We start from the raw sequence: 25,815 nt of genomic DNA, 5'->3' as shown, positions 1-25,815 counted from the left end.
CGTCTCTGTTGGAAGAGAGCAAGAGGAAGCAATGTGGTGTTCCACTGGGAGAGTAAATGGAACCGTGTCCTGCCTGGAGTTCAAACAGCATGTCAGAGGGACCTCCTGTTCTCACTTGACATCTCATCACTTCCCCCAGCAGACCTGGTTTCTAAGCTTGGAAGCTTGGTGATGAATTTCACCTAAAAAAGAAGGATCTTGATGGGAGTCAGGCTGGAAGGAAAAGTAACCAGAGTCAACCAAGTTGACCCATCTCTTTCTTTGGCTCAGCCTGCTTGGGTTTCATTTATTCATTTACACTTGGGTTTCATTTCCCTTCTTAGCAAAGAGAACTGCTCTTGGCCTCTCACATGTTCCATCTTTTTTTTCTATCTGGGGCACAGAGACAGACAAACATGCCCAAGGATGCACAGCTGCCAAAAGGCAGAGCCAAGATATAAAATGTGAGCAGTCTAAATCTGTGCATTGTTTGCTTTTAAAAGACCCTAGGTCCCCAGAAGCATCGGAATTGTTGTTGCTTAGTTGCTAAGTCATGTCTGACTTTTTTGCGGCCTCATGGACTGAAGCCATGGCTACAGGCTCCTCTGTCCATGGGATTTCCCAGGCGAGAATAATGGAGAGGGTTGCTATTTCCTTATTCAGGGGCTCTTCTTGACCCAAATTTTGAGTCTGTGTCTCTTGCATTGGCAGGCAGATTCTTTGCCATAGAGCCACCAGGGAAGCCCATTGAAGCATCTGAATAGTACCAAATACTTCATCTGTTGGTTGGTTCCAAATTGATTTTCCTACTGTTTTTCTCTGTCTGACTTATTTCACTAAGCATAACGCCCTCCGGTCCATCCATGTTGTTGCAACTGACAAAACTCTGTTCTTTTTAATGTCTGAGTATTATTCCATTGGTGTGTGCACGTGTATATATGTGTACGTACATACCACCACATCTCTCTCTCTATTCAAATGTTGATGGATACTTAGGTTGCTCCTATATTTTAGCTATTTAAGTTATTGTAAATGATACATATATAATATCTTGGCTATTGCTATGAACATTAGGATTTGCCTCAGTTTTTTTTTTTTTTTTTTTAAAGAAAATCATTCAAAAGATGGTGCATATGGCATTAATTTGCAAAACAAAGAAATGGAAGGAGGAGGAGGGCCGCCCTGATGATGTGAGAAACTTGTTTCAGGGGAACATGTGTAACCTCATGTGTAAGGTTGGGTCTACTCAAAATACTGGCCTAGCAATTGAGACTCTAGAAGGGACAAAGGCAGGACTGGATGCTGGAGAATTTCCTCCCATCCCAGCCCCTTGAGGATAGCCAGCTCTGTATTCACAGCTGTGTGGTGACCAGGTCGGGGTGGGGGGTCAGGAGGTAGAGAGCGCTGACAGAAGGGGTAATGGGTGCTGTGCACTTGGGCTGCCCTTCTGAGCACATAGCACTGCTCTGACACTACTCTGCATGGCCCCAGATGACACTCTGAGGACCAGATGGAAGAAGCAGACTTTTTCTCTTGAGTTACTGGTCCGTTGCCATGCAGGCTTTAGTTAGGACACTTGGGGGCATCTCTTTGCAGAGTCAGTGACCCTTTCAAAAGCACTCACAGTACTGACTCAGACTGGAGATGTTTAACACAGGACAGGCTAGCAAGCCATGCCCAAAACCACTGATTAAAAAGGAAACTATGGGATGCTGACCCAGGAGGAGAGCAAGAGAAACTCACAGGAGGAAACAGCTTTTCTGAAGGGATGAGTTCCTCAGCAAGGGAGGAAGGTAGGGGTCATCTCCTCAGTTCAAGTAAGAAACGGGGTCAGGGGGAATTTCCAGGGGGAGCCCCAGAAATGATGGTGAAGCAAGGAGACTGGTGAGTAGCTACAGGCTCTGGGCAAGGGAGGGTTGAGGAGTTAACATACTGAGGGGGGACTTGAACCTTCTGCCATGCCTTATTTTTCTTACTAGATAATTCAGATAACTAGATGATTAGAACGTTTTCTTTCCAAAGGCCAAATTTTGGCTTGAAAATTCGACAGGAGAAAAGCAGAGCTTCAAGAGAGCAGGAAGGTTATCTGACTTATTCATTGCTTCATCCCCAATCCTAGAATAACAACACACAGGAGGTCGAGTCCTGCTCAGTGATTTTCTCCCACAGGTTCTGTCTTTGTATGAAGGGGGAGGTCTTTTCCAATTTTTCAAGGGCAGTATTTTGGGTGATGGGGGCTTCATGCAGTCTGGATAACCTCTGCATGAGTCATTAAATTCTCACATTTATTCTTTTAATCCAATAAATCATTGGGAGGCACCTACTTGTACACACACTGAGCTTAGCATGTGTGAATACACTGGTGAGAAAAATACATAGGTGTGCACTGGCTTGGAGCTTATGGTCTCCAAGACTGCAGTCTCCAAGGCCACTGCTGTGGACTGAGGCGGTAACTAGTCAAACAATGTAATGAAACCAAAGCCAGCAAGTCCAAAAAGAAACCACCAAAGCACTGGGCCTATGGCCTTCAGAACCCCTCGTAGTCATGAAATAACTCACATGAATAGATGGTCTAGGCAAGGAGGACTCTTGAGAGGATTAAATTGGTTCCCATGTATTAGTCGCAGTAGGCCAAGTTTTGCTATAGAAACCAATACTGAAACCTCCACAGTTTAATACAACAAAGGTGTTCAGCTGACCCTTGAACAACTCGGGTTTGGACTATGCGGATACACTTACACACGGTTTGTTTTCAGTAGTAAATACTACAGCACTACGGCATCGAAGGTTGAATCTATGGATGCAGAATCTCAGGTCCAGAAGAAGCATAGATATGGAGAAACCACACACTCGAGTCCACTATAAATTATATTCAGATTTTCACCTGGGTGACACGTTGGAGCCTCTAGTTGTTCAAGGGCCAGCTGTATTCCTTATCGAAACAAGGCTGCTTAAGCATGTCTTCTGTGCAGTGACTCAGGGATCTGGTCTGCTCCCATCCAATGATTCAGCGTCTCACCCTGGGCATCCTGGTCACCGTGGTGAGATTGCAGGCAAACGCCCAGGGGTGACACCTCACTTTCCCTCAATTCTTTGACCAGTGCTAGTCACATGACCCCACCCACTGCTCAGGGGCAGGGATGTAGGAGGCAACACAGGGCTATTCAGTGAGCATCACGCATCTCAGCCACACCCATTCTTTACACAAAATGCCCCCTGAACCATCATTCTGCAGAACTGGAAAACAACTTTGAAACAGTTGATAGATGAGATTACAGGATGCTGCTGCTGCTGCTAAGTCGCTTCAGTTGTGTCCGACCCTGTGTGACCCCAGAGACAGCAGCCCACCAGGCTCCCCGGTCCCTGGGATTCTCCAGGCAAGAACACTGGAGTGGGTTGCCATTTCCTTCTCCAATGCAGGAAAGTGAAAAGTGAAAGAGAAGTCACTCAGTCATGTCCAACTCTTAGCAACCCCCATAGACTGCAGCCCACCAGGCTCCTCCATCCATGGGATTTTCCAGGCAAGAGTACTGGAGTGGGTTGCCATTGCCTTCTCCGGAGATTACAGGGTAGATTTTGCAAATAAATGAGACAATTTTCTTCCTGGGCTATCCAGGAATAATTAGGAAATGAAAGGAATACTGTTAGTTCTCCCTGTTTCTAGGACAGAGAAATTTAATGTTGACTTCAGAGCCCTTTGGGTTTCCCTGATAGCTCAGTTGGTAAAGAATCCACCTACAATGCAGGAGACCCCGGTTCAGTTCCTGGGTCTGGAAGATCTGCTGGAGAAGGGATAGGCTACCCACTCCAGTATTCTTGGGCTTCCCTTGTGGCTTAGCTGGTAAAGAATTCACCTGCAATGTGGGAGACCTGGGTTTGATCCCTGGGTTGGGAAGATCCCTGGGAAAAGGGAAAGGCTACCCACTACAATATTCTGGCCTGGAGAATTCCACGGACTGTATAGTCCATGGGGGTCAAAAACAGTCAGACATGACAGTGATTTTCACTTTCACTTTTCAGAGCCCTTTGATCTCTCTTACAGGTCAGGAAAACTTCTTCACCTGTACTTTTTTAGCGGGTAAGGTTTGTTTTTCCACCTCAGTAAAGAGAGATGAGAGAAAACTCTAGATTGTAGAAGAATTAAATTGGTTTCAATGCCTCTAAAAGTCTTATGGCAGTAACATCACCTACCTTTTGAATGTATGCCTTTGCAAACCTCTGTCCACTGGGATCCTGTTTACAATAAGCACACTTGATTGTACCTGAAAAATTAGGATAACATTTGCTTTTGCTAGATTCACTTTTTGTTACTGAATAGAAAGCATCAACTTCCTTCTCTGTGTTTCTTCTGCCACTGGGGCTTTTATTAAGGACTGTACCATCTCATTTACTTCTAATTCACTTGCAGATTTCTATTATCTACTAAGTGTGACCAGGTTCTGTTCAGGCTTGTTCAGACATATTTTCTAATCAACAACAGTCATGTAATTAGCACTCGACCCATGAAAGAAGAATACTGAAATATGATAATTTATCCCATTTGCTAATAAAAGTTTATTCCCGGGGAGCATTTTCCTGATCAATATAGATTTGCCTGTTCTTAAACCTTCACTTCCTAGTGATTATTGTTTCATTAAATCATAAACTGATTATAATTCCATGGCATGAACTCTTAACTTGGGTTTTTGCATTTTGAGCTGACAGTACTTGAAATGTTGATAGCTTCCTTGTGGAGTCCAAGGACACATTATTACTCTTTGAAACTGGAAAACACTATGCTTGGAGGTTTTTGTTTTTTCTTTAAGAAAAAAAAAAAAAAAAAAACCACCACAATTTAGGGGGAAATTCAGTAATGCAAACCTGATCTCAGCCACACGCACTAACAGGGAGCTTTGTGTGAAATTTTGCCCCACAGCAACTCAGCATTTGGAAGATAGGAGCGTTCATCTTCGAAGGACGTGAAGCCACGGAGGCAATGCACACATCCAAGTGTAGAAGGCTGAGCTCTGCTTTCCCTTCTCTCTTTTAATGTACTCAATCAGGAATTTTTAGGAATCTCCTTTTTAATATTCCTTCAAAATATTTTTTGAGGCTCTACTATATGTTAGGCCCCAAAGGAACAGGCTGCAAAAATAACTAGGATGCCTGGGCTCTTGTGGGATACAGGCTAAAATGGAGAAGAAGCATAAACTCACAAGTCCCAGGGAGCCCAAGGCAGAGATACATATTTCCAAGTGGCCAGGACCATCCTGGAGGATGAGGTGTAAGCTGAGCCCTGAAGAATGAGGAGTAGTCAGGCAGGTCAAGAACAGATAGAACAGGGAAGGTAGGCAGGGATGTATGAATTTTTAAGTGGATGGAATGGCAGGTCTGAAGAGCTGGATGCAAGGCAGAGTGTGCAGGGGGTGATGTGGAATGATCACTTGGCTGGACTTTAATACTGTTTTTTCATCATATGCACACTATGCTCATAGCTTATGTTCATGTCTGGACATCTCTCTGAGACAAAAAGAGCTGCAGCCAGAGAAGTGTCAGATATGAGTCCTGGCCTGACCACAAAGGTTTCCTGGGTTATGGGCCCTGACCATAAGAATAGATACAGTGACTTTCAGGGTCATCCTCTTACCTGGTCTGAGACCACCAGTTGGATGGAATTCATACAGTTGATGAAGTCAGATGAAAAGACTACTGTGGTCCTGCAATTTTAGAGAAAAAATTCATCTAGTATCAGAGACTGCATAGTATGCGGGGAGTTTGGATATTTAGTAAAGCAAAGGGAAAAACAAAGCAGGGCAGAGTAGCTGATGGATTTGTATAATAAAGAGCAGGAGAGGGAACAGGGACTTCTGGACAGAAAAAGTCTGTGTACAGGGTATGTTTCAGGGTGGAAGAGACAGAACTGGTGGGAAAAGCTGGCATCCATGTACAGAATAATGAGGGGGAAGCCATGGAGAGAAAGAATTTTAAGATGCTTGCTATGCATTAAAAAATTCATCTCCTCCTTTGCCATTTTGTTGCAGGAAGGGGGAACCCCTTCCAGGGCCTGAAACAGGGCTCTTGTCTAACACTCAGAAATGAATTGTCCAAGGAGACACATGTACTGACAAAGCAAGAGATTTTATTAGGAAAGGGCACCTGGGTGGAGAGCAGCAGGGTAAGGAATCCAGGAGAACAGCTCTGCCATGTGGCTCGCAGTCTTGGGTTTTATGGTGATGGGATTAGTTTCCAGGTTGTCCTTAGCCAATCATTCTGACTCTGAGTCCGGTGCATGCCTTGTTTAGCCAAGATGAATGCCAGAGTAAAGGATTCTGGGAGGCGGTCGGACATGTGGTGTTTCCTTTTGACCTTTCCTGAACTCTTCTGGTTGGTGGTGGCTTATTAGTTCCGTGTTCCTTACCAGGACCTCCTGTCGTAAAACAACTCATGCAAATGGTTACTATGGTGCCTGGCCAGGGTGGGTGGTTTCAGCCACTGTGCTTCCCCTAAGCATTTCCTTCAGAGATAGTACAGGTTTGAAATACTGATTGGTATTTTTTGGTTCCTGAATTGTGCTTCTTTGAATGCAATACCTGGCTAAGACTGGGCCAATTGGAGGCCTAGGTCTGGAGAATGGTAGAAACTTTCACTTGAGATGGTTGCTCCAATTCAGTAAGTATGGTGTACCCGGCTGTTTAAAAATACAATTAATAGATAACAATCCTGGTTCCTCCCCGTGGGATCTAAGAGAGTTGTTACAGGAAGTACATTTTGGGGTGTCTGTCCAGCCCATGACTTTCTCTATCTGAAAACTCTTTCCTTACCCACAAGAACTAGTACTTGACCAGCACGCTGGCACCAAGCAGTCACCCAATCTCCTCCAACAGTTGATTCAACCAGGAATGAGCATGTGACCCAAGTTGGGCCAATCAAGGCAACTGAAGGGAAAAAGATTTAAAAATCGGGATAAAATTCTTTTTCTGACGTCTTTGTGGCTTTCTTCTTCCTGGTTCCAAGTTCTCAGGAAGGGGCTGCCCTCAATTCTTTCAAGACACACAGTCCCCTTCAAATAAATTCTCTGTCTCTTTCCATTATGCTCAAGTTACTTTGAAGTAAGCTTCAACCACCTAAAATCCAAAGTATGTGGCCTGAGACAATTGCCTTTTATGGTCCAAATTCCTCTAGCTATTGGGATCACTTTCTGGTACTTACAGTCTCCTGTGTCTGCTAACTTCTGTGTTAATGGTACAAAGCCGCCCATCAACCCTGATGATCTGTGTTATCTCCAGAATCAGCCAGCCTAGCAGGAAAACAAGTATCTGCTAGTATTATGTTGAGAAATCTGTTCTGCTGAGAACGATTGTGTCATTTAATGGCTTAACCATTTCCGGCTAAACTTCAGCCTGCGTTTGTCTTTGATTATTTTTCTATTGCATATTCTCCTAAGGTTTCTTTCTTGGTGTCTTGCCTGGACATCTCTCTCAGACAAAACCAGCTGTGGTTAGAAGTGACCCTGACACTGGTTTTCCAAAGAGGCTGATGTTTTTCGGTCTGGGCCATTAGGAAACCTGTGTACTTTACACATATGGTGAATGAACATGTGAGAAGCAGACCCTTCCAGACTGAAGCTCTGTCACACAAGCTGCATGCATTTAGCACAGAAGGGCTCCCTCATAGGAGGTGAAGGACTCCCCGTGATGAGAGAGGCTCTGAGCAGTTTTTCCTAACGGGTCTTCCCAGATCCCTAGATGTCTACGAAAAATTCAGTTTCCCAGGCTTTGCTGAATCAGACTTTCTAGGGATGGGGCCAGGGACTCTGGATATTTAATAACCTACCTAGGTAATTTTGATCTGTGAAAGCCACTGGCTACATGAGCCAAGAGTAGCAATTCTCTAATCCTAACTTAATTGTTAGACGGCATTTTACAATTAGCTTGAAACAGAGCAGGACCCTAAAGTCCTTCTCCACTCCCATCCCTATGCCCTCTGCCTGTCTTGTGTCTGTTAAAAAGAAAGACAAAAACAAAAAACCTTGGTCAAAGAATAAAATTAACCAGAGAAGTGAGAAAAAGCAGACACAAAGGAAAATAGTCAAACAAGACAAAATAATAGTTTACTTGTTAAACAAAATAAGAACTTTAGATCCTCCTCAATGGCTATAGATACTATTCTGGGCCATATCCTTTGAGCTGTTTTGTAGATAATGAAACTCCCATTAGGTGGAAGAGGCTAACTCCCTGATGACCAGACTGTAGCCATGACATAAGCTGCCACAATTCTGAGAAACAGCCTCAAACAAATGGAAATAAACTGACCCTGGAACCGAAGATTAACTATACTTCAATCAAGATGACGCTGGTCAAACAACCGATGAGCAGTTTCATCAGTGCTGTCTCTGCCTGTAGCCTGTCCCTCTGCCTGTACACCCTTGAAACTCCCCTCTAAAACTCTTGTCCACTGACTGTCGGTGGGGGGATTGGGGGTGGGATTCTGCCTTTGGACATGTCTGCCCTTTCCCTTTGCTATTACCAGACTCCTAGATAAAGCAAACTTTCCTTCCCACCAACCTAGCGTCTCAAGCATAGGCTTTTAGGTAACGAGCAGCCAGACCACACTTTGCATAACAAGCAAATGCTGTGCATCACTCCACGTGTCAAATCTTTGATATACAGTGATATATATCTCTCAGAAAAAGTAAAGTCAGTTAAACTAAATTTCTTTGTTTGAAGACTGTCATTCCTAGGCAAGAGTGAATATACCCGAGAGCCTTCAAAACTGGATTCTCAACTCCAGGCTCAGATCTCTCCATCCTGACCAAAGGCCTTGTGACTCAGCTTCTTTAGGAGTGGGTGAGCTTGGGAGACCTGTTCCTAGCTACATCAGACTGAAATGGAGGGTCATGCCGAAGGAGCAGATTCTGGGATTTCCCTGCTGGGTCAGTGGTTAAGAACCCATCTGCCAATGCAGGGAACTCGGGTTCAATTCCTGGTCCAGGAGATTCTACATGTCACGGAGCCACCAAACCCTTGTATCACAACTACTGGGGCAGCAGAGAACAGATGGTTAGATAGCATCATTGATTCAATGGATATGATTTTGAATAAACTCTGGGAGATAGTGGAGAACAAAGGAGCCTGGTGTGCTGCATACATGGGGTCACAGAGAGTTGGATACGACTTAGTGACTGACTAACACAACTACTGAGCCCATGCGCTTAGAGCTCATGCTCCACAATGAGACGTCTGCTCACCACAACTAGAGAAAGCCTGCACACAGCAATGAAGACCCAGTGCAGCTTTTAAAAGCAGATTCTGGGGTTCGAGCCCAGATCCACTGAATCGGAACCTCTGTGGGAGACTTGCATTATTAACTCTGCAGGCATTTCTTAACTATTGTCAAGATTCAGGCCTTTTTGGGGTGTCGCAAAATCCTACTAAATGCTTACATTAGAAGACAATGAACACTCTCAGACAAGATACTAATGATATCCAGTTTCTGCCATCCTTTCTCTTTGGGTGGGATATAGTAGTAAAAACAGCGGCAGCAGCAACCACCACCACCACCACCACATATTTCAAGCTCTTACAATGGCAGACACAGTGCCAAGAGCTTCACGTGCATTATTCCAATAAACCCAAACGACAATCCCACTATGCTCACGTTAGATAAAACCCAAGACAACAGAGAGGATGCGGGCATTTCCCAAGAGGACCCAACTAGCAAGTGGTTGAGATGGGACTGAAAACAAACGCGGAGTGGGGCAAAACAAAAGATGTTGCAGCTGGCATTCAGAAGTCATCCTTCATGGCTGAATTAGGGTTGCGAGGAACACTTCAGTGCAAAGAGCAGCCTGCGCAGATATGTAATGTGACAGTACGTAAACACAGGGAGTGTGTGAAGGACCAAAGTCCTGCAATAATCCTAGAGCAGCACCTCCAAGGAAGGAACTGGCATCTGTGTGGAGGTGAGGGAGTCGTGGGGACCAGGTCCTCGGGGTCATTTCACATCTCTGTGCTCGTGTCCATCTTTGCTCTTGGACCTGTTCTCAGCTGGACCTTCTGCTTTCCTTATCTTCTTCTGCTTTCCTTGTCTTCTCCTTCCTCATCCTTCACACCCTTCATTTTATCGTGATGTGCACTGACCTGACTCCACCAGCCCACTCTCCCGACACATTCTCTTAGCTTCACCTCCATTGCCTCTTGGAATTTTTGTTTTCATTTTATTGTGGTATAGCTGATTTACAATGTTGTGTTCATTTCTATACAGAAAGTGATTCAGTAACACATACATACATGTATATATATATATACACATACACACATTATTTTTCATATTTTTTCATTATGGTTTATTATAGGATACTAAATATACTTTCCTGTGCTATACAATAGGACCTTGTTGTTCATCCATTCGTATATGATAGCTTTTATCTGCCTATCCCAAACTCCCAATCCATCCTCCCTCTGTCTTGGCAACCACAAGTCTGCTCTCCACGTCGATGAGTCTTTTCATAGGTAAGTTCGCTGGTGTCATAGTTTAGATTCCACATGTGATATTAGATGGTATTTGTCTTTGTCTAAATTACTTCACTTAGTATGATAATCTCTGGGTCCATTCATGTTGCTGCAAATGACATTATTTCACTCTTTCTTATGGCTGAGTAATATTTTATTCTATATAGATACCACACCTTTAAAAATTGCATTAATTTTCACTAGTAGCAAAATTTGATTATGATTTGTGTATTGTCACCACAGTTTCTTTTTTTAACTGTTTGTTTTGTAGTGGAGCATAGCCTATTAATAATGTTGTGATAGCTCCACATGAACAGCAAAGGGACTCGTCATACATATACACTTATCCATTGTCCCCCAAACTCTCCTCCCATCCAGGCTGCCACATAACCTTGAGCAGAGTTCCATGTGCTATACAGTAGGTCCATGTGCCACACAGTTGGTTATCCATTTTATAGCAGTGTATACCATACCTTCTTTATCCATTCCTCTGCCCATGGACATTTAGGTTGGTTTCAAGTCTTGGCTATTGTAAACAGTGCTGCAATGAACACTGCAGTGCATCTGTCTTTTCAAATTACAATATTGTCCAGATATATGCCCAGGAATGGGATTGTAGGATCATATGGCAACTATATTTTTAGTTTTTTTGAGGAACCTCCATACTGTATTCCATAGGGGCTGTGCCAATTTACATGGAATTTCTTAATTTACCTTGAGAGAGAGAAGCTGATTGGTCCACTTTATGACGTCATGCTAGGTCACTTACAGATTATGGGTTGGCTGCCATTCTTGATTCCTATCGTTTTGTTGAGGCACAGAAAGAGGGGGCTCATATAGTGAAACCATGGTTGACTGATGGGCATGCTCTCCAGGAGGGTGTGTGAGCAGAACACACACAGTCACTGCCATCTCTAAAGCCTTCATCCAAAGGCTCTCAGAAGGGCTTATAATAACTCCCATCTGCAGCTCCCAAGTCCTGTGCTTAGGGTGGGTGGGACTACTTACTGTTCCAGATTTCTCATTTAGTAGAAAGTCAAGTTCACAAACTTCTTTAGGATAGGGATCTTTGCTTTGTATATACTGCTGTTTTCTAAGTGCCCAGCACAGAGCAGGTTCTCAATAACATTTGCTGAGTGAATGAATAAACAATATTGTAGTATCCAGCAGCTCCAAAATGTTGTGAATCAGACATGCGGAAATCTAATTTACATGCTGCTTTGGTCTTGGCTCCCAGACAGTATTAATAGCATCCTAACCAGAAAACAGCCATGCATAGAACTCTTCACACCATCCACTTATTATTTGCTTAGAAGTGAATACAAATATTTTCAGCCATCTGCTGGTTTCAATTCCTGCTAATAAGTGAAAATTAACTGTGTGGCCCAGGGTTGAAGTCAGTTTTAAGAATCCTCAAGGAATGAAGATACTAAGAAGGTACAAAGCATTTTAACTGGTGGTTCTCAACCAGCAGTGCTTTCTGTCCTCAGGGGACACTCAGCTAAGGGTGGAGATTTTTTTTGTTTAAATCATGGTAAAATAAAGATAACATAAAATGTGCCACTGTTGAATGTACAGTTCAGTAGTAAGTACACTTACATTGCTGTACAACAAATCTCCAGAATTCTCATCTTGGAAAGAGAAAATGTATACTCGAAGATCTTCCCAGGAGCTCTTATCAGTCCCAGGCGACCACTTTGTGCCTGTGAATTTAACCACTTTAGGTAGCTTGTAAAGGCAGAATTACACACATCTTTTTGTGACCGACTTATTTCACCCAGCTTAGGGTCCTCAAGTTTATCCATGTTGCAGCATATATCATAATTTCCTCCCTTTCAAAGGATGAAGAACAATTCATTGTACGTTTGGATCACATTTAGCTTATCCACTCATCATCAGTGGACATTTGGGTTGCCTCTTTTAGCTATTGTGAATGATGCTATCAACACGGGTGTACTAATTATCTCTTTGAAGCCCAGTTTTCAATTATTTTGGGTATATACCCAGGAGCAGAATTGCTGGATCATATGGTAGTTCTTTTTTTAATTTTTTTGAGGAACTACCATACTGTTTCCACAGAAGATGCACTGCTTTATATTTTTACCAGTAGTGCAAAAGTGTTCCAGCTTCTCCCCATCCATGCCCATACTTGTTACTTTCTTTTTCCTTCTTCGTTTTTAAAAAAATACCCTAATGGGTGTGGTGGGAGCAAACATTTTTAGTTGTCACAACTTGGGGCATCTAATAAGCAGAGGTCAGCAATATTGTTAAACATCCTACTATATGCAGGATGGTTCTATGCCGCAAAGAATGGACTGGACCAAAATGCAGATAGTGCCCAGGTTGAGAAATCCTGATCTGAACAATCAGGTTCATCTTTCATAGCAAATCTCACCTCTCCTGACATGTGCACCTTCTATATTCCTTTGCTGAGATGCTCAAAGGCAAAGACTTCCAAAAACCTAGAAAGTAATGGAAGACTGAGAAGAACGGCAACATTTCGTTTATTCAAATTTTATTGGAAGTTTACAAATGTATTACAGACATCAGTAAAACATCATATCCATTTCACAGGGCACGGATCTCAAGCAAAGTGTTCACAACAGTCTCTGGCAGAGCCCACACCAAAGGTCCACTGCAGACCTTCTAAACAAATAGCTTGACACCCGACACACAACACAGACTCTGGTGTGCCTTACCTTCTCAGGCCCTTTGAGGTTTTGTTTACGCGCTTGGAATTAAAGCAGAAGATGGACAAAATGATCCTGTATAGGAAAGAATGTGTTTCGGAGCAGGAGAACTGCCGAGGTCCTCATCTGCTAGGGAAAAAGGAGGACCCACAGGCCTTAGAATGCGAAGTCAGGGTCCAGGATAGAACCAAATACTTTATGGAGAAACATGGAAATTAACTAGAAAGGCTTGAGTAATTCTCTCTGAAACATTTAAAAAGGCCTGGTCAGCGACCTATGGAACATCAATGGCCAAATACTTGGTAGGGTGAGGGACATCTCAGAACTCTCAGGATAGAATAAGACACTCCCCCTACCCTCTCATGGATTCTGTATCTAAACCACAGAAGTAATTTCTAACACGATGTTAGATTCCTGTTGGGACAAGCCAGTTTGGGGAAAGTTATAAGCAGGAAGTAAGCTTATAAACTAGTACAGCCCCCAACAGTAAGTCATGCTTTCTGGGAGTCTTGTATTGAAGGAACTTCTATTTTGAGAAAATGGAAAAAGACTGCAATCTTTTTTCAACTCTAACCTTGATGACTGCTTCCCAGTAGTCAGACAAGCAGGCTCTGGTGTCTGCTGAGGCCCCAAAGGGACTGACCACTGGAGGCAAGACAAAAACTCTCTTCATTTCCACGTCTCTCACGCTTTAAGAAACATACCTCAAAAGGCAGCAATCTGGAACTGCCTTCAAGATTGGCAGAGGAGGCTTGGCTGAGTTCTGTACCTGGAATGCTGTCCGCAGAGTCCTTGTCAAAGCCCTGAAGGTGCTAAACAGTTGCTGATAGCAACCCTTCTGGCATGAAATCCTCAGATGACTGATTTCAACGTCCACTTTCCTTTGTCAAAGATAGATCCTCCTTCTTATGCATTAGCATCTGGTTTCTGTTAGAGAGAAATATGCAAAGAGCACTTCTCCTTGGAATTTAAGTATTTGTGTTGTTCTTTATTAGAAGGTGGGACTAGAAAAGAATGGGATGGACTCTTATCTTACCTCTGCGAAATGGCAAACACAGATTGCTTATAACTGGCCAAGAATCCGAAAATGGAAAAGGAGGCCAAAGAGATTTTTGTTTAGTCTAAAGAAGTCAGCCTCCTTTAGCATCTGCAATACAGGGGCATAGGGATTGGCATCGCACAATGATTTATGGATGATGCTTCCTGAATAGATGGTGAACTGTTTTGGGAAAACGGCAAAAGAGCCCAGGGTAGAAACACAAGGAAGAATCAGTTCACGAGTAAGATTTGTTATCAGACAAAGCAAATCCATTCGGATCAACTGGTCCTGGCTGGCTAGAGTGTTGCAAAGATTTCTGAGGCTGCATCCACGCTCTCTGAAGGGGTACCCTGGTTCTATCTGCCCACATTATAGGTATGGCAGAGACATCCCCACCTGAACTCAACAATGGCTAGTGGTACCCAAGAAGCAGAAAGCTATTGCAGAAGAGGAAAATATAATCTTGTTGTATTGAAGAAACATCCTATAGAATGGGACAAGGGGAAGAAAAAGAGCTACCCTCAGTTGCCATATGAGAAATGACAAACTGCTTGTTTGTGGGGCTGGCGGAGGGTGGACAGAAGGTGAATATAGGTGGACAGGGCCAAACAACCAACTCTAAAAACCACCCCCATCCTTGAACATTGGCAAAAATGGAGAAGTATGTTTTTGGTTTCCCTGACCTCACTTACCTTCACACTTGGTAGAAATCCCAGAATGCTATGACAGATGGGAGGCTACCTGAATGCCACCAGCCTGCTAAGAAATTTGCTCATAGTATCAAGGTTGATATGCACTGGCAGGGCCATTCAGAAAACTGTCACTGACTTCTAACTTGGGAAAGGGCCAGTTCTGTTACCAATGAACTGAGCAGCAACAGGAAATGAAATGAACGCTAAAGTGTGGTTTTATCCAAAAGATAAGAAGATCAATATGAGGAGAGGTAGGAAGAAAAACCAAACCAAAGCATGAGAGAAGAAAATCAACAGGGAAAAGATTTACTTTTCTAAACACAGTCTATTAAAGATCAAATGATGATCTAAGAAGAGATGACTGCAAGCCCCAGCCGTGGAGGAAAGCTTGACTAAGTAAGAGCTTCTGGTGATGATCACGTAAGGACCAGATCCGGCCTCAGAAAGGAATGTGCTGAATTTTGGGAAATGGGATTCTGGGATGTTGGGTGTAAGTTATCACTAAGAGGCAGAATTCCCAACACAGTGATGACCTGCCCTCTCTCGGGCATTCCCTTGGAGGTTCCATCCTTGCAATGAGGATTTACCTGGCCTCTGCCAGCAATCTCCACAGGGTGCCTGGCTGCATCTAGGGTGGGGAGGAGGCATCTGCAGTGGTGGACAAGATGGAGGTGATCTTGCTTTTTCGACTGCAAGCCCTAAGGCTTCTATCTCACCACACCTCCAGCTCTGGCCAGTTCAGCTGATGGACGTTCCCTGGGCAGCTAGATCTGAAACTGCTTATTCCTCTCATCCCTTTGCATATTGCTCAGTTGCCAGTGTCTAGGGCACTTTCTTCTTTCTGCTGATGGTGGTCAAAGCCTCATTGGGGAAATGTTAAGAGGTACTCTTAAAAGGACAGATTAAGAAAACAACATTTACTAGGAGAATTTCTTTCCTTGGATTCCAGGCCACGGAAGACAGACATTATTTTCAGTTATTTGCTAAGTTAAATGATCTACTTTTTGTCTCTCTTTTCTTTTTCCAAAATGCCTTTCTATTCTCATCAATCCAGAAACTTAGAACTCCAAATTGGACTCGCCCGGTTTCTACCAGAAACCTGCCACGTTGGTAGCGTGGTGGTATACATTATGTCTTTATCAGTTTGCCAAGCAGTTTACAAACTCACTATACAAACTTAATAGAGTTAATTCTCCAGAGGCTTGGATAATTAATGAAGCATTTAGATATGAAGAAAGCATGCGGAAAACAGCCACAACCAACATTTGCATCGCTTTTTCAAAAACATCAGTGACAATGACAAATGTCATATAAATACCTGAAAAGCAAATTATTTTAATACATCCTGAATGGAGTGCCACTTCCACATCCTTTACAGCCTTCCTTCCCCAGACCCATGTGGGATGGTGTCTAAAAAGCCACTTTCCACATCCTCTGCATAAGAAAACACGAGAAAATATTAACTACTATACTGAAAAGAGACCAGGCTCACCTCACCATGGCAGATGGCCACTGAGATACACTGCACACTACACTGACAGTACATCTCACTACAGGTGGGCCCCTCAATGGGTCACTTCACCCACAATCCGTGAAGGGAAGGAGGAGAATGGAAGCAAAAGCAAGCGCTTCACTCTTAACCGAAGCTAGGTAGGAGGTTTTAGTTTACTATAAACAACACAACCGTTAAATGTCTTCTTTAAGCACACTCACTTGTGAGCTCATTTTCTATCTGACCGACGGTCCCCAAAGTTCAAAACGGAAACCTCTCTTTCAGCAACATCTGTTTTCCAGAACCATAACACAAAATCTCCTGAGCGGCTCAATCTTTCTGGGCAACCCAGATACTCTGGTTATAGAATGAGTTAAACTGGGTTTTGTTTTTTTTTCCCACCAGCACCAGGGGTTGTTCAAAGGTGGTTCTCACCTCTCCTATACTTCATTTCTGGAAGTTCTTCTTTGCTCTGACTTTCCTTCATATTCCCCTTCAGCCTCTACCCTTGATCTGTGGGTTGGATTCTTGTACCCTTCGGCCTCGGCAGCTTGCTGCCTGCCATCCCCTCGAAGTCAAAGCTTTGATGCATCCTTCCACGCCTGCAGGTCTGTGTACCTGACGTGAGTGCTGAGCGGGTGGAAGCGGCCCTCCATCTCCACATATGACCTACGACCTAGAAAGCACCGTCACTCCCAGAGCCCCTCGGAACCTTTCTGGCCTGAATTTCCCAAAGCTGAAGTTCATTTGCGCTGAGGACAACCGGTTGTCAGGCTAAGGCAGCTGTTCTGTCTGCCTTGGTAAAGGAAAGCGGATAATACAATCCAGGAAACGAGCACCAGGAAATAATGCCACACTCAAAACAATGTCATGCTGACATCACACAACGGCACCACGCACAGTCACTTTTGTTTTCCCCACAGGACAGATCAATGGTGAGCAACGTCAGTGTTTCCAGCGGGGATGGCATTTTTCACGGAACTTGACTGACACTGGTTGGTTTTTCTAATTGGCAGAAGTTACGTTGGCAATTATAAAAAAAAAAAAAAAATTACTACCACTTTGTAGAGAAGAGATTCTACTGAGGGTGGGAGCAGACTTAAGGATGGCTCCTTAAGATGGATGGAGCATCAAATGTTTTGGGTGTAACAGGTAATTTGTGAGGTTTTTTTTAGCCACAAAAAGCCAAATTGAATAAAATCCTTTGAAAAAGGTCTCACTGACATGTAACAAATTTGTATAGAAAAAAGAAAAGAAAAAAAAAAAAAAAAAAGTGGTCCTGGACCACCCTGTAATACTACTCAAAAGACAATGCTAGACGTGCATGCAAGGCTCCACTGAGTCCTACGATATAGAAATTCCTTTGATATTACAAAATACAAAAATATTTTATCAGAACTCTCATTTACATTGCATTTACAATGGACATGTAAATAACTTAGTGTGGGGTCCTGGCTAATAAACAAATTACTTACTGGAAAAAGGATCCTAAAAGGAAGAAAACCAGAGAGGCTATATATATATATATATGTGTGTGTGTGTGTGTGTGTATGTATATATATATAAGCGAGCAGGAAACAATTTTGCCATCTTGCCAGTGGCAACTCAACACAGACGGTCGGAGAAAGAGGTGACCAACCCTGGCCTCCGTTGAGCCTACAGCGTTTCCAAAGTGAAATGTGCAAATAATGTTCAACATGCCAAGAACTGTGACTACCTATGGAGTCAATAGGTAACCTTGCCTCCATCAAGGGAGAGCTCCTCTCATCTCTCCCTGGAACCCCCCACCCCCAAAGCGCTTTAAAATTTCCAACAGTGCAAGTTTCTGAATCTACATTCTTAGCTCCCATCTTCCCCCACTCCCTGACTCCCCACTGGATTAAGAAATGATACAGTTTTTGCTCTTCTGTCTTTTCCTGCTGTGCAACTGTCCCCTGCCACCTAGTGTGGAAGACTTGGGGAGGCCATAGGAGCTGTATTTGTGCAGTAACTCATCACTGGTGACATATCGCAGGTGGGCGGGCTGGGGGATGGGTTCTCCTAGGAAATAGCCCTCGTTGTCAGATTCGGAGGAGGAGGAGCAGGTGGAACACCAATCGTACTCAGCGAAGTAGGGGCCCCAGCGCTCCCCAAAGGCATTCTGCAGAGCCAGGTCCGACACGGTCCGGGGGCACCGGCCATACAGGTCCCGCCGGGACCCCTGGCCCAGGCTCTCCTGGAAGCTCCGCTGGCGCACGAACTGATCATAGTCCTCCCTGGCTCTCAGGGGGGGTCTCTCCTTTAACTGAGAGAGGGCCTCGCGCTCGCCGGCCAGGTGGAGGGCGTTGTCTGAGCGAGAGCGTCGGGATCGCCGAGACCGGTGGGGCCGAAAGCGGCGGTTGTCTTCGCGTGAACTGGCTCTCCTCCGCGTGCGCTCGCTCATGGGCTGGATCCTCACGCCCTCTGCCCCTGGCAGCTTGCTGCCCGCCATCCCCCCATCGAAATCAAAGCTCTGATGCATCCTTCCGTGCGCCTGCAGGTCTCTGTACCTGATCGGGGTGCTGAGCGGGTGGAGGTTGCCCTCCATCTCCTGGTACTGCTGAGCGGACAGCAGGCTGCGAACCGACTCAGCGCTGCGGAACTGCATGGACGAGTTCAGCGTGCCCATGTTGCTCAGCTTCTCGGACACATTCATCCCAGAGTCTTTGCTGAGATCTGGCATGGAAAACCGAGAGAGGTGCTCCTGGCGCTTGGCGCCACCATCCGCGGAGAGGCCTGAGGGAGACAGAGGAGAGGTTCACGGAAGTTAATACAAATGTGCAGTGATGAGGATTCCATCGCCACGGGTCACCGAAACGGTCATCTAACCAGGGTCGCTGCAAACCGTCACACAGTTGTACTCTGCACAAAAGCTTGCTCAGCAAGTATGCAGGAGGGCTCTCCCCACTCCTCAGTGGGCCAGCGTCCACCTAGAGGGGGCACCTGGTTAAAAAGCTTTTTTTTTTGACTAGTCATGCCTCCAAAGTTTCATCAAAATTACTTAGGAGCCTTTCGGTGTATCTTATATACAATGTTTCCTCTGTTCCGAATTTCACTTTCCAAAGTGCTTCAATCACCTCTTTGGTTCTAATGATGATTTATCTATAAGTTCTCTGGACAAAGAACCTTTAAGCTTCAGAGGCAGAGCCATGCCCAAATACTTCCTAGCAACACTGAGCCTAGAGCCGAGTCCTATAGTACTGGACCACCTCACTTCCACCTCTGCTGCTGCTGCTAAGTCGCTTCAGTCGTGTCCGACTCTGTGCGAACCCAGAGACGGCAGCCCACCAGGCTCCCCCATCCCTGGGATTCTCCAGGCAAGAACACTGGACTGGGTTGCCATTTCCTTCTCCAATGCGTGAAAGTGAAGTCGCTCAGTCGTGTCCGACTCCTAGCGACCCCATGGACAAGAGTACTGGAGTGGGTTGCCATTGCCTTCTCCGCACTTCCACCTTTAGCCTCCAGTAATTTCCTGGTCTGCCTGCTGTCCCTTGGCCTCTATCCCAGATATCTTGAAAACCAACTGACTCCCTGGAAGTAGACAGAGGGATATTTATCCTCTCAGGCTGTTTAGTAGATGACTGTTCCAAGATTCCAAACGGACACCTAGCAGTCAGAGATGTCAGTAGGACTCTGGGGTGGGGATGGGGCAAGCAGTGCTCCTAATGCTCTCGAACAGCAGGAGCCCTGCAATCCTGACGTGCTGTCACTGCCATCATTGAGACTAAAAGCAATTTGAAGGTAGGAGGAGATTCTTGACTAGAGTAATTTACATTTTGTCCATTTAAAAACAGCACTCTTTCTAAAAAAAAGCAGTTTAAGAATGGACCAGGTGGCAAAATCTCAGCATTTCTTGATCATTATCAATGAAAAAGAACAGCAATTCTGTCATTTCTGGTCACAGGCGACATGTCTTTGAATTGCACTGGCCCATTATAACCCCTCCCACTGATTACTCCTCCCCACCTACTGGGGCCAACGACTTTCTCTCCCCGCACAAAACTAATGTTATGAGCACTGTGAAACACTACTTAGCAGTGTGTGTGTGTGTGTGTGTGTGTGCGCGCGCACACGCGCGCTCAGTCACGTCCGACTTTTTGCAACCCCAAGGACTGTAGCCCGCCAGGCTCCTCTGTCCCTGGGATTCCCAGGCAAGAATACTGGAGTGGGTTGCCATTTCCTTCTCCAGGAGATCTTCCCGACCCAGGGATCGAACCCACATCTCTTCAGTCTGCTGCACTAGCAGTTAGGTTCTTTACCATGAATGCCACTGGGAAGCAATACCTACTAAAGCTAAATATGTTGTTGTTATTTTAGTTGCAAAGTCATGTCCGACTCTTTTGTGACACTATTGACTGCAGCCCGCCAGGCTCCTCTGTCCATGGTATTTCCCAGGCAAGAATACTAGCGTGGGTTGCCATTTCCTTCTCCAGGGGATCCTGCCAACCCAGGGATCAAACCTGCGTCTCTTGCATTGGCAGGCAAATTCTTTACCACTGAGCCACCTGGGAAGCCCAAAACTAAATATACATACATATATGTATGTGTGTGTATGTATATATATGAATTATGAATCAGTTGCTTTAAATACTTGTGTTACTTTTTTTGGTGATCTTAGTGTACTCATTTCTGTTGGGTATATAACCAGAGTGGAGATTCTATGCTTTTTATTTATTTATTTATTAAACTGTAGCATAATTGATTTACAATGATTCAGGTGTTTAGCAAAGTGATTCTGTTAAATATTGTTTCATATATATATAAATTATTTCTAGACTCTTCACATATATACAGATATACATAAATTATATATTCTAATATATAATTCTTTTCCAATGCAGGTTACTGTAAGATACTGAATACAGTTCCCTGTCCTTGTTGTTCTGTAACTTTCCATTGCCACTCCTGATTACGTGCCCAATGGAAATCAGTTTATGGGTCCAAAAAATGCACAAGGGTATTAAGTGAAGCTTTCCTTATATTAGTCCAGAACCAGAAACAATTTAAATGTCAGTTAACAGGAGAAAGGATAAATAAATTGTGGTATTTTCTACATTCCCCATTATAAGGATTTAGACAGGACTTTTTTGGAGAAATGGATAATTCCAGGATTGGAGAAAGGAAGGACAAAGATGAGCGTGGAACATCTTGTTATGTACTGAAAGGTAAGGAAGTGTTTAAGACTGAAAAATGAAGGGGGGAGGTTTTCAGAAGAACACAGGTCCCAACTTCAAAGGGATCCCACCAGCTAAAACTGAGCAATTTGAGCATTAAAACTGTAATGATTTATAAACCACTGGAAAAATTAGAATTCCTGAATCCATACTGATAACAAATAAAAACACCAATAAATAAATGGGGGAAAGAGTGGGTTTTGTGTACAACAGAATGGGGTGCACATACAGAAAGAGTACTGGATTTGGAAGATCATCATTTTCTAACTATTATAGGTAAAGACTGGCTCATGCAAGATGTGAAATCTGCTCAACTTGGGTAAATTTTGCTTGGAGAGCAGGATACTTGCACGGTGTCAATGTTTCCCCACATATTGCTTATCCTCTGTAAGGCAAAATTAAGTAACTCTGCGGAGGAGAAATCAGGCAACACTGTTGACTACCTCCATTACCAATGAGTTTCCATCACCATCGTGCCCCTCCCGATGGGGTGGTTGAAGGAGGACACACTACTGCTGCAGTGTTCCATCAAGAACGCACACACCCTGAATGGATGCAGGAGGAAAGACCAGATAAGCCCCACGTGAGGACTATTCTATGAAGAAGAAAAAGCACTGTTTGTTTTTTTTTTCTTTTTTAAAGAAAATCCAGTATCATAAAAGACAAAGACTGAGTCAACGTTCTAGACTAAAGGATCTTAAGGAATCACAGCAACTATACACAATCCCTAATCCTGGACTGGAATCTGCACTGAAGCAAAAATAAACACTGTAATGGATTATTTCTCCTAAATGGCAAAAATTGGGACATAGGGCCAACTGATCAATGCATTATGTTAAATTTTCTGTGGTTAATTGATAATTGGGATCATGTTTGAGAAGAAACTTATTCTTGGGAAATACACATGGAAGTATATGGTAGTAAATGGCCAAGATAGGTGCAACTTGCTATCAAGTGGTTCAGAAATACATTGTGTGTGTGTGTATGTGTGTGTGTGTGTGTGTATGTGTGTGTGCTGCTGCTGCTGCTGCTAAGTCACTTCAGTCGTGTCCGACTCTGTGCGACCCCATAGACAGCAGCCCGCCAGGCTCCTCTGTCCCTGGGATTCTCCAGGCAAGAATACTGGAGTGGGTTGACTTTCCTTCTCCAATGCATGAAAGTGAAAAGTGAAAGTGAAGTCGCTCAGTCGTGCCCGACTCTCAGCGACCCCATGGACTGCAGCCTACCAGGCTCCTCCGTCCATGGGATTTTCTAGGCAAGAGTACTGGAGTGGGGTGCCATTGCCTTCTCCGATGTGTGTGTGCAAGACAGTGCAAATAATAAACCAAATGGGTAAACTGTTAAAAATCTAGGTAAATACATTACGGGTATTGTTTGTTCTATTTTTGCAGCTGTTCAGCAAGTTTGAAGTTATTTCCATATTAAAAGTTTCCTAAAATTCTAGTACAGTGATATGATGCAATGGTTTTCAATTCTAGGGGAAATTACTAGGGATAGGGGACACTACTGGGGCTTCCCAGGTGCACTAGTAGTAAAGAACCTCCTGCCAACGCAGGAGACGTAAGAGACTCAGGTTCGATCCCTGGGTCAGGAAGATCCCCTGGAGGAGGGCATGGCAACCAACTCCAGTATTCTTGCCTGGAGAATACCATGGACAGAGGAGACTGTTGGGCTACAGTCCGTGGGGTTGCTGAGTCGAACATGATTGAAGTGACTTAGCAGCAGCAGCAGCAGAGAGATGCTGCTGAACACCCTATAACGCACAGGACAGTCCCCACAGCCAGGAATTATCCAGCCCCCAATGTCAATACTACCCCGGTTGAAAAACCATGCTATAATAGAATATTACACAATGAGAGTGAATATGTACACTGGACAACATGGATGAACGTCACAGAAAATGCCCACAGGCTCAAGGGTCCACACAGTACAAGTCCATTTATGTGAAGTTCAAGAAGAGGCTGAGGCTGTCTGCGGTGGAGAGGTCAGAAGAATGGGTGGGGGCGCAAGGGAGATATTCAAGGCACAGGAATGTTCTCCACCTAGATCTGGGTGATGATTATAAAAGAATGCACATGGAAAAATTTCTTGAAGTGCAGTTTAAATGTTAGTTTGCTTTACCTTATATGTGTTGTAACTCAATAAAATGGTGTAAATATAATGCAGTGTTCTCATTAAAGAGCCCAATTTAAACACTGGATATGCCTACTGAGCAACTATTCTGCCAAGCATCGTACTTTTCAGTCACTTTTTAAAAAAATTTAAATTTCATTACTGGGATAATTGTCAGGGCAAGAGGAGTAGAGTTCTCTGACTCCTGCTTTCTGCACTGCTTATCGGTGACGTGCACATCATAAAAGCTGATTTACAACAGCCTAATCACTTCCAGAACCTCCCCAATCCGAAGGCGGAGAGGAGAGGAGAGCAATGCAAGATGATGAATGACTAGCCTGAGCAGATAAATGTAAGGAAGGAAAAAAAAAATTCTTCAAAAATCACACTGAGAAACAAAAGCTATGGAGGAGGGTGTGATGTTTTTTGCTGGGCTTTCTACTCAAGCCCTGGAATGAAATTAGGGTCAGGAGAAATAATCTAGCAAATACTGTATGCTGTTTTCCTGAACCTGCCTCTTATAAGCCCCAAAGTCATGCATTTCTGAGACTGTACTGTGTGTGAATAGATTCATATTTCAATGAAGAGGCAACTCGAGAACCAATTCTGAGCAGAACTGGAGAGGGGACTTGGGTCAACTTTGAGACCTCTTGAGATGCATCTGTAAAATGGGCATAACACAGTACCTGAGTTCACAAGCTGTGGTGATGATTAGCTGAGAAAAATGTCATTTTTAAGCCTTGTCACAACTGCCATAAATTTGTGTAGTTTTGATTCTCTGTCCATCTCTATATGACCAGCCTATAAGCATCAAGAGGGCCAGAGCTGGTTCCTGCTTTCTAGCCCCGATCTCAGCACCTGGTGTTCGATGCATGGGAAGAAAGTAAACAAGGCCTAAAAGTTCCCCATGAAAGAGCGCACACTCTCCATGTAGCATGAGACTCAGTGTCAGAACAATGCACATCAGGACTTCCCTGGTGGTCCAATGGTTAAGAGTCCACTTGCCAATGCAGAGGACACGGGTTCTGCTCTGGGAGATCCCACATGCCACGGGGCAACTGAGCCCACGTGCCATACAGCCTGTGTTCTACCACAGGAGAAGCCACTCAGTGAGAAGCCCGTGCGTCACAACAAAGACCCAGTGCAGTCAAAAATAATGTTTAAAAATAGCTTTAAAAAGAAGGGAAATGTGTGTGTATTTTTTTTTTAAAGCACATCAGTACAATCTACTTGAATGGGGCTCTTGATGCCCCTCAGTTCTCCTGCAATAAATGTACTTTTTTTTGCTGCCCAAGCCATGACTCTGTGTGTGCGCGTGCGTGCGTGCGTGCGTGTGTGTGAATGAGCACAGCTATGCGTATGTGTACAGGAGGCAGAAATTGCACTCAGAGCTCCCCAGAGCTCCAGCGGAAATCCACGGTCTGACCCCACACTTAACACTGGCATTGTTAGGGTCCCAGCAAGTCCTGGAGACCCTGGCAGAAGATCCCACCACACAGCCGGAGACACAGATGCCAAGTCGCTTTCCCCTCCGGCGGCACCCTGTCTTATTAACAGACAGAGAGAGTTTTTTCCTCTCCAAATAAAGCAACCTTTGTGAGAAGCTCTAGATGGTGACTGGGGAGTTAAACGCTGCGATTTATCTTTATCCCTGGGGTGAGCATGGCCAGGAGCAAAAGAAACGTCCACACACCGCAGGGGCTGTGGGTTTCCCTCAGGTCCCACAGGACGTGCCCCAACAAAGAGAGGTCAGTATTGAATTTAGCCTGCGGTTCCCTACGGTTAAACTGTCAACTGGAAAATGCAGCCAGGCGCTTTAAGCCACACTCAAGCGTTTCTGTCCAAGCAATGCCCCCTCACTGCAAACAGGAGGTTTTAACAGAAGCCAGTGACGATGCAAAAAATCAATACCTTCAAAGAAAGCTTTGGGCCTGATGGAAGAGAAAGGCAATCTTTGTGGTGCCCCCTCCCTCCACTGATCCTAAGGGTAGAAAGTATTCGCTGAAGCACAGAAAAAAGAAAATGCAGACTTAAACGCACTGGCAGTTCTTTTGGTACCTCTTGCTGTTCCTTATTTATTGCCCTTTCTAATCCCTCTCAACCCCAGCAAAAACAAAATGAAAACAAAA

At 44.3% G+C, this 25,815-nt stretch overlaps 1 protein-coding gene across 3 annotated transcripts in view; it reads right to left on the bottom strand.

Moving 5' to 3' along the window:
* Positions 1–12,967: 12,967 nt before the first annotated feature.
* The window catches only part of PRICKLE2 (prickle planar cell polarity protein 2), a 343,782-nt gene continuing 330,934 nt past the window's right edge, over positions 12,968–25,815 (bottom strand). For all 3 annotated transcript variants that reach the window (XM_059880046.1, XM_005222690.5, XM_002696985.6), the window contains one exon: positions 12,968–19,136. In XM_059880046.1, the coding sequence (XP_059736029.1) occupies positions 18,262–19,136 (875 nt within the window). In that variant the 3' untranslated portion in view covers positions 12,968–18,261. The remainder of the gene's footprint in view (positions 19,137–25,815) is intronic.

Source organism: Bos taurus, chromosome 22 (assembly GCF_002263795.3).
Source record: "Bos taurus isolate L1 Dominette 01449 registration number 42190680 breed Hereford chromosome 22, ARS-UCD2.0, whole genome shotgun sequence".
In the NCBI taxonomy this organism is placed as follows: Eukaryota; Metazoa; Chordata; class Mammalia; order Artiodactyla; family Bovidae; genus Bos; species Bos taurus.
The sequence above is the reverse complement of the archived record's forward strand: the minus strand, read 5'-3'. Positions and strand labels throughout refer to the sequence as shown.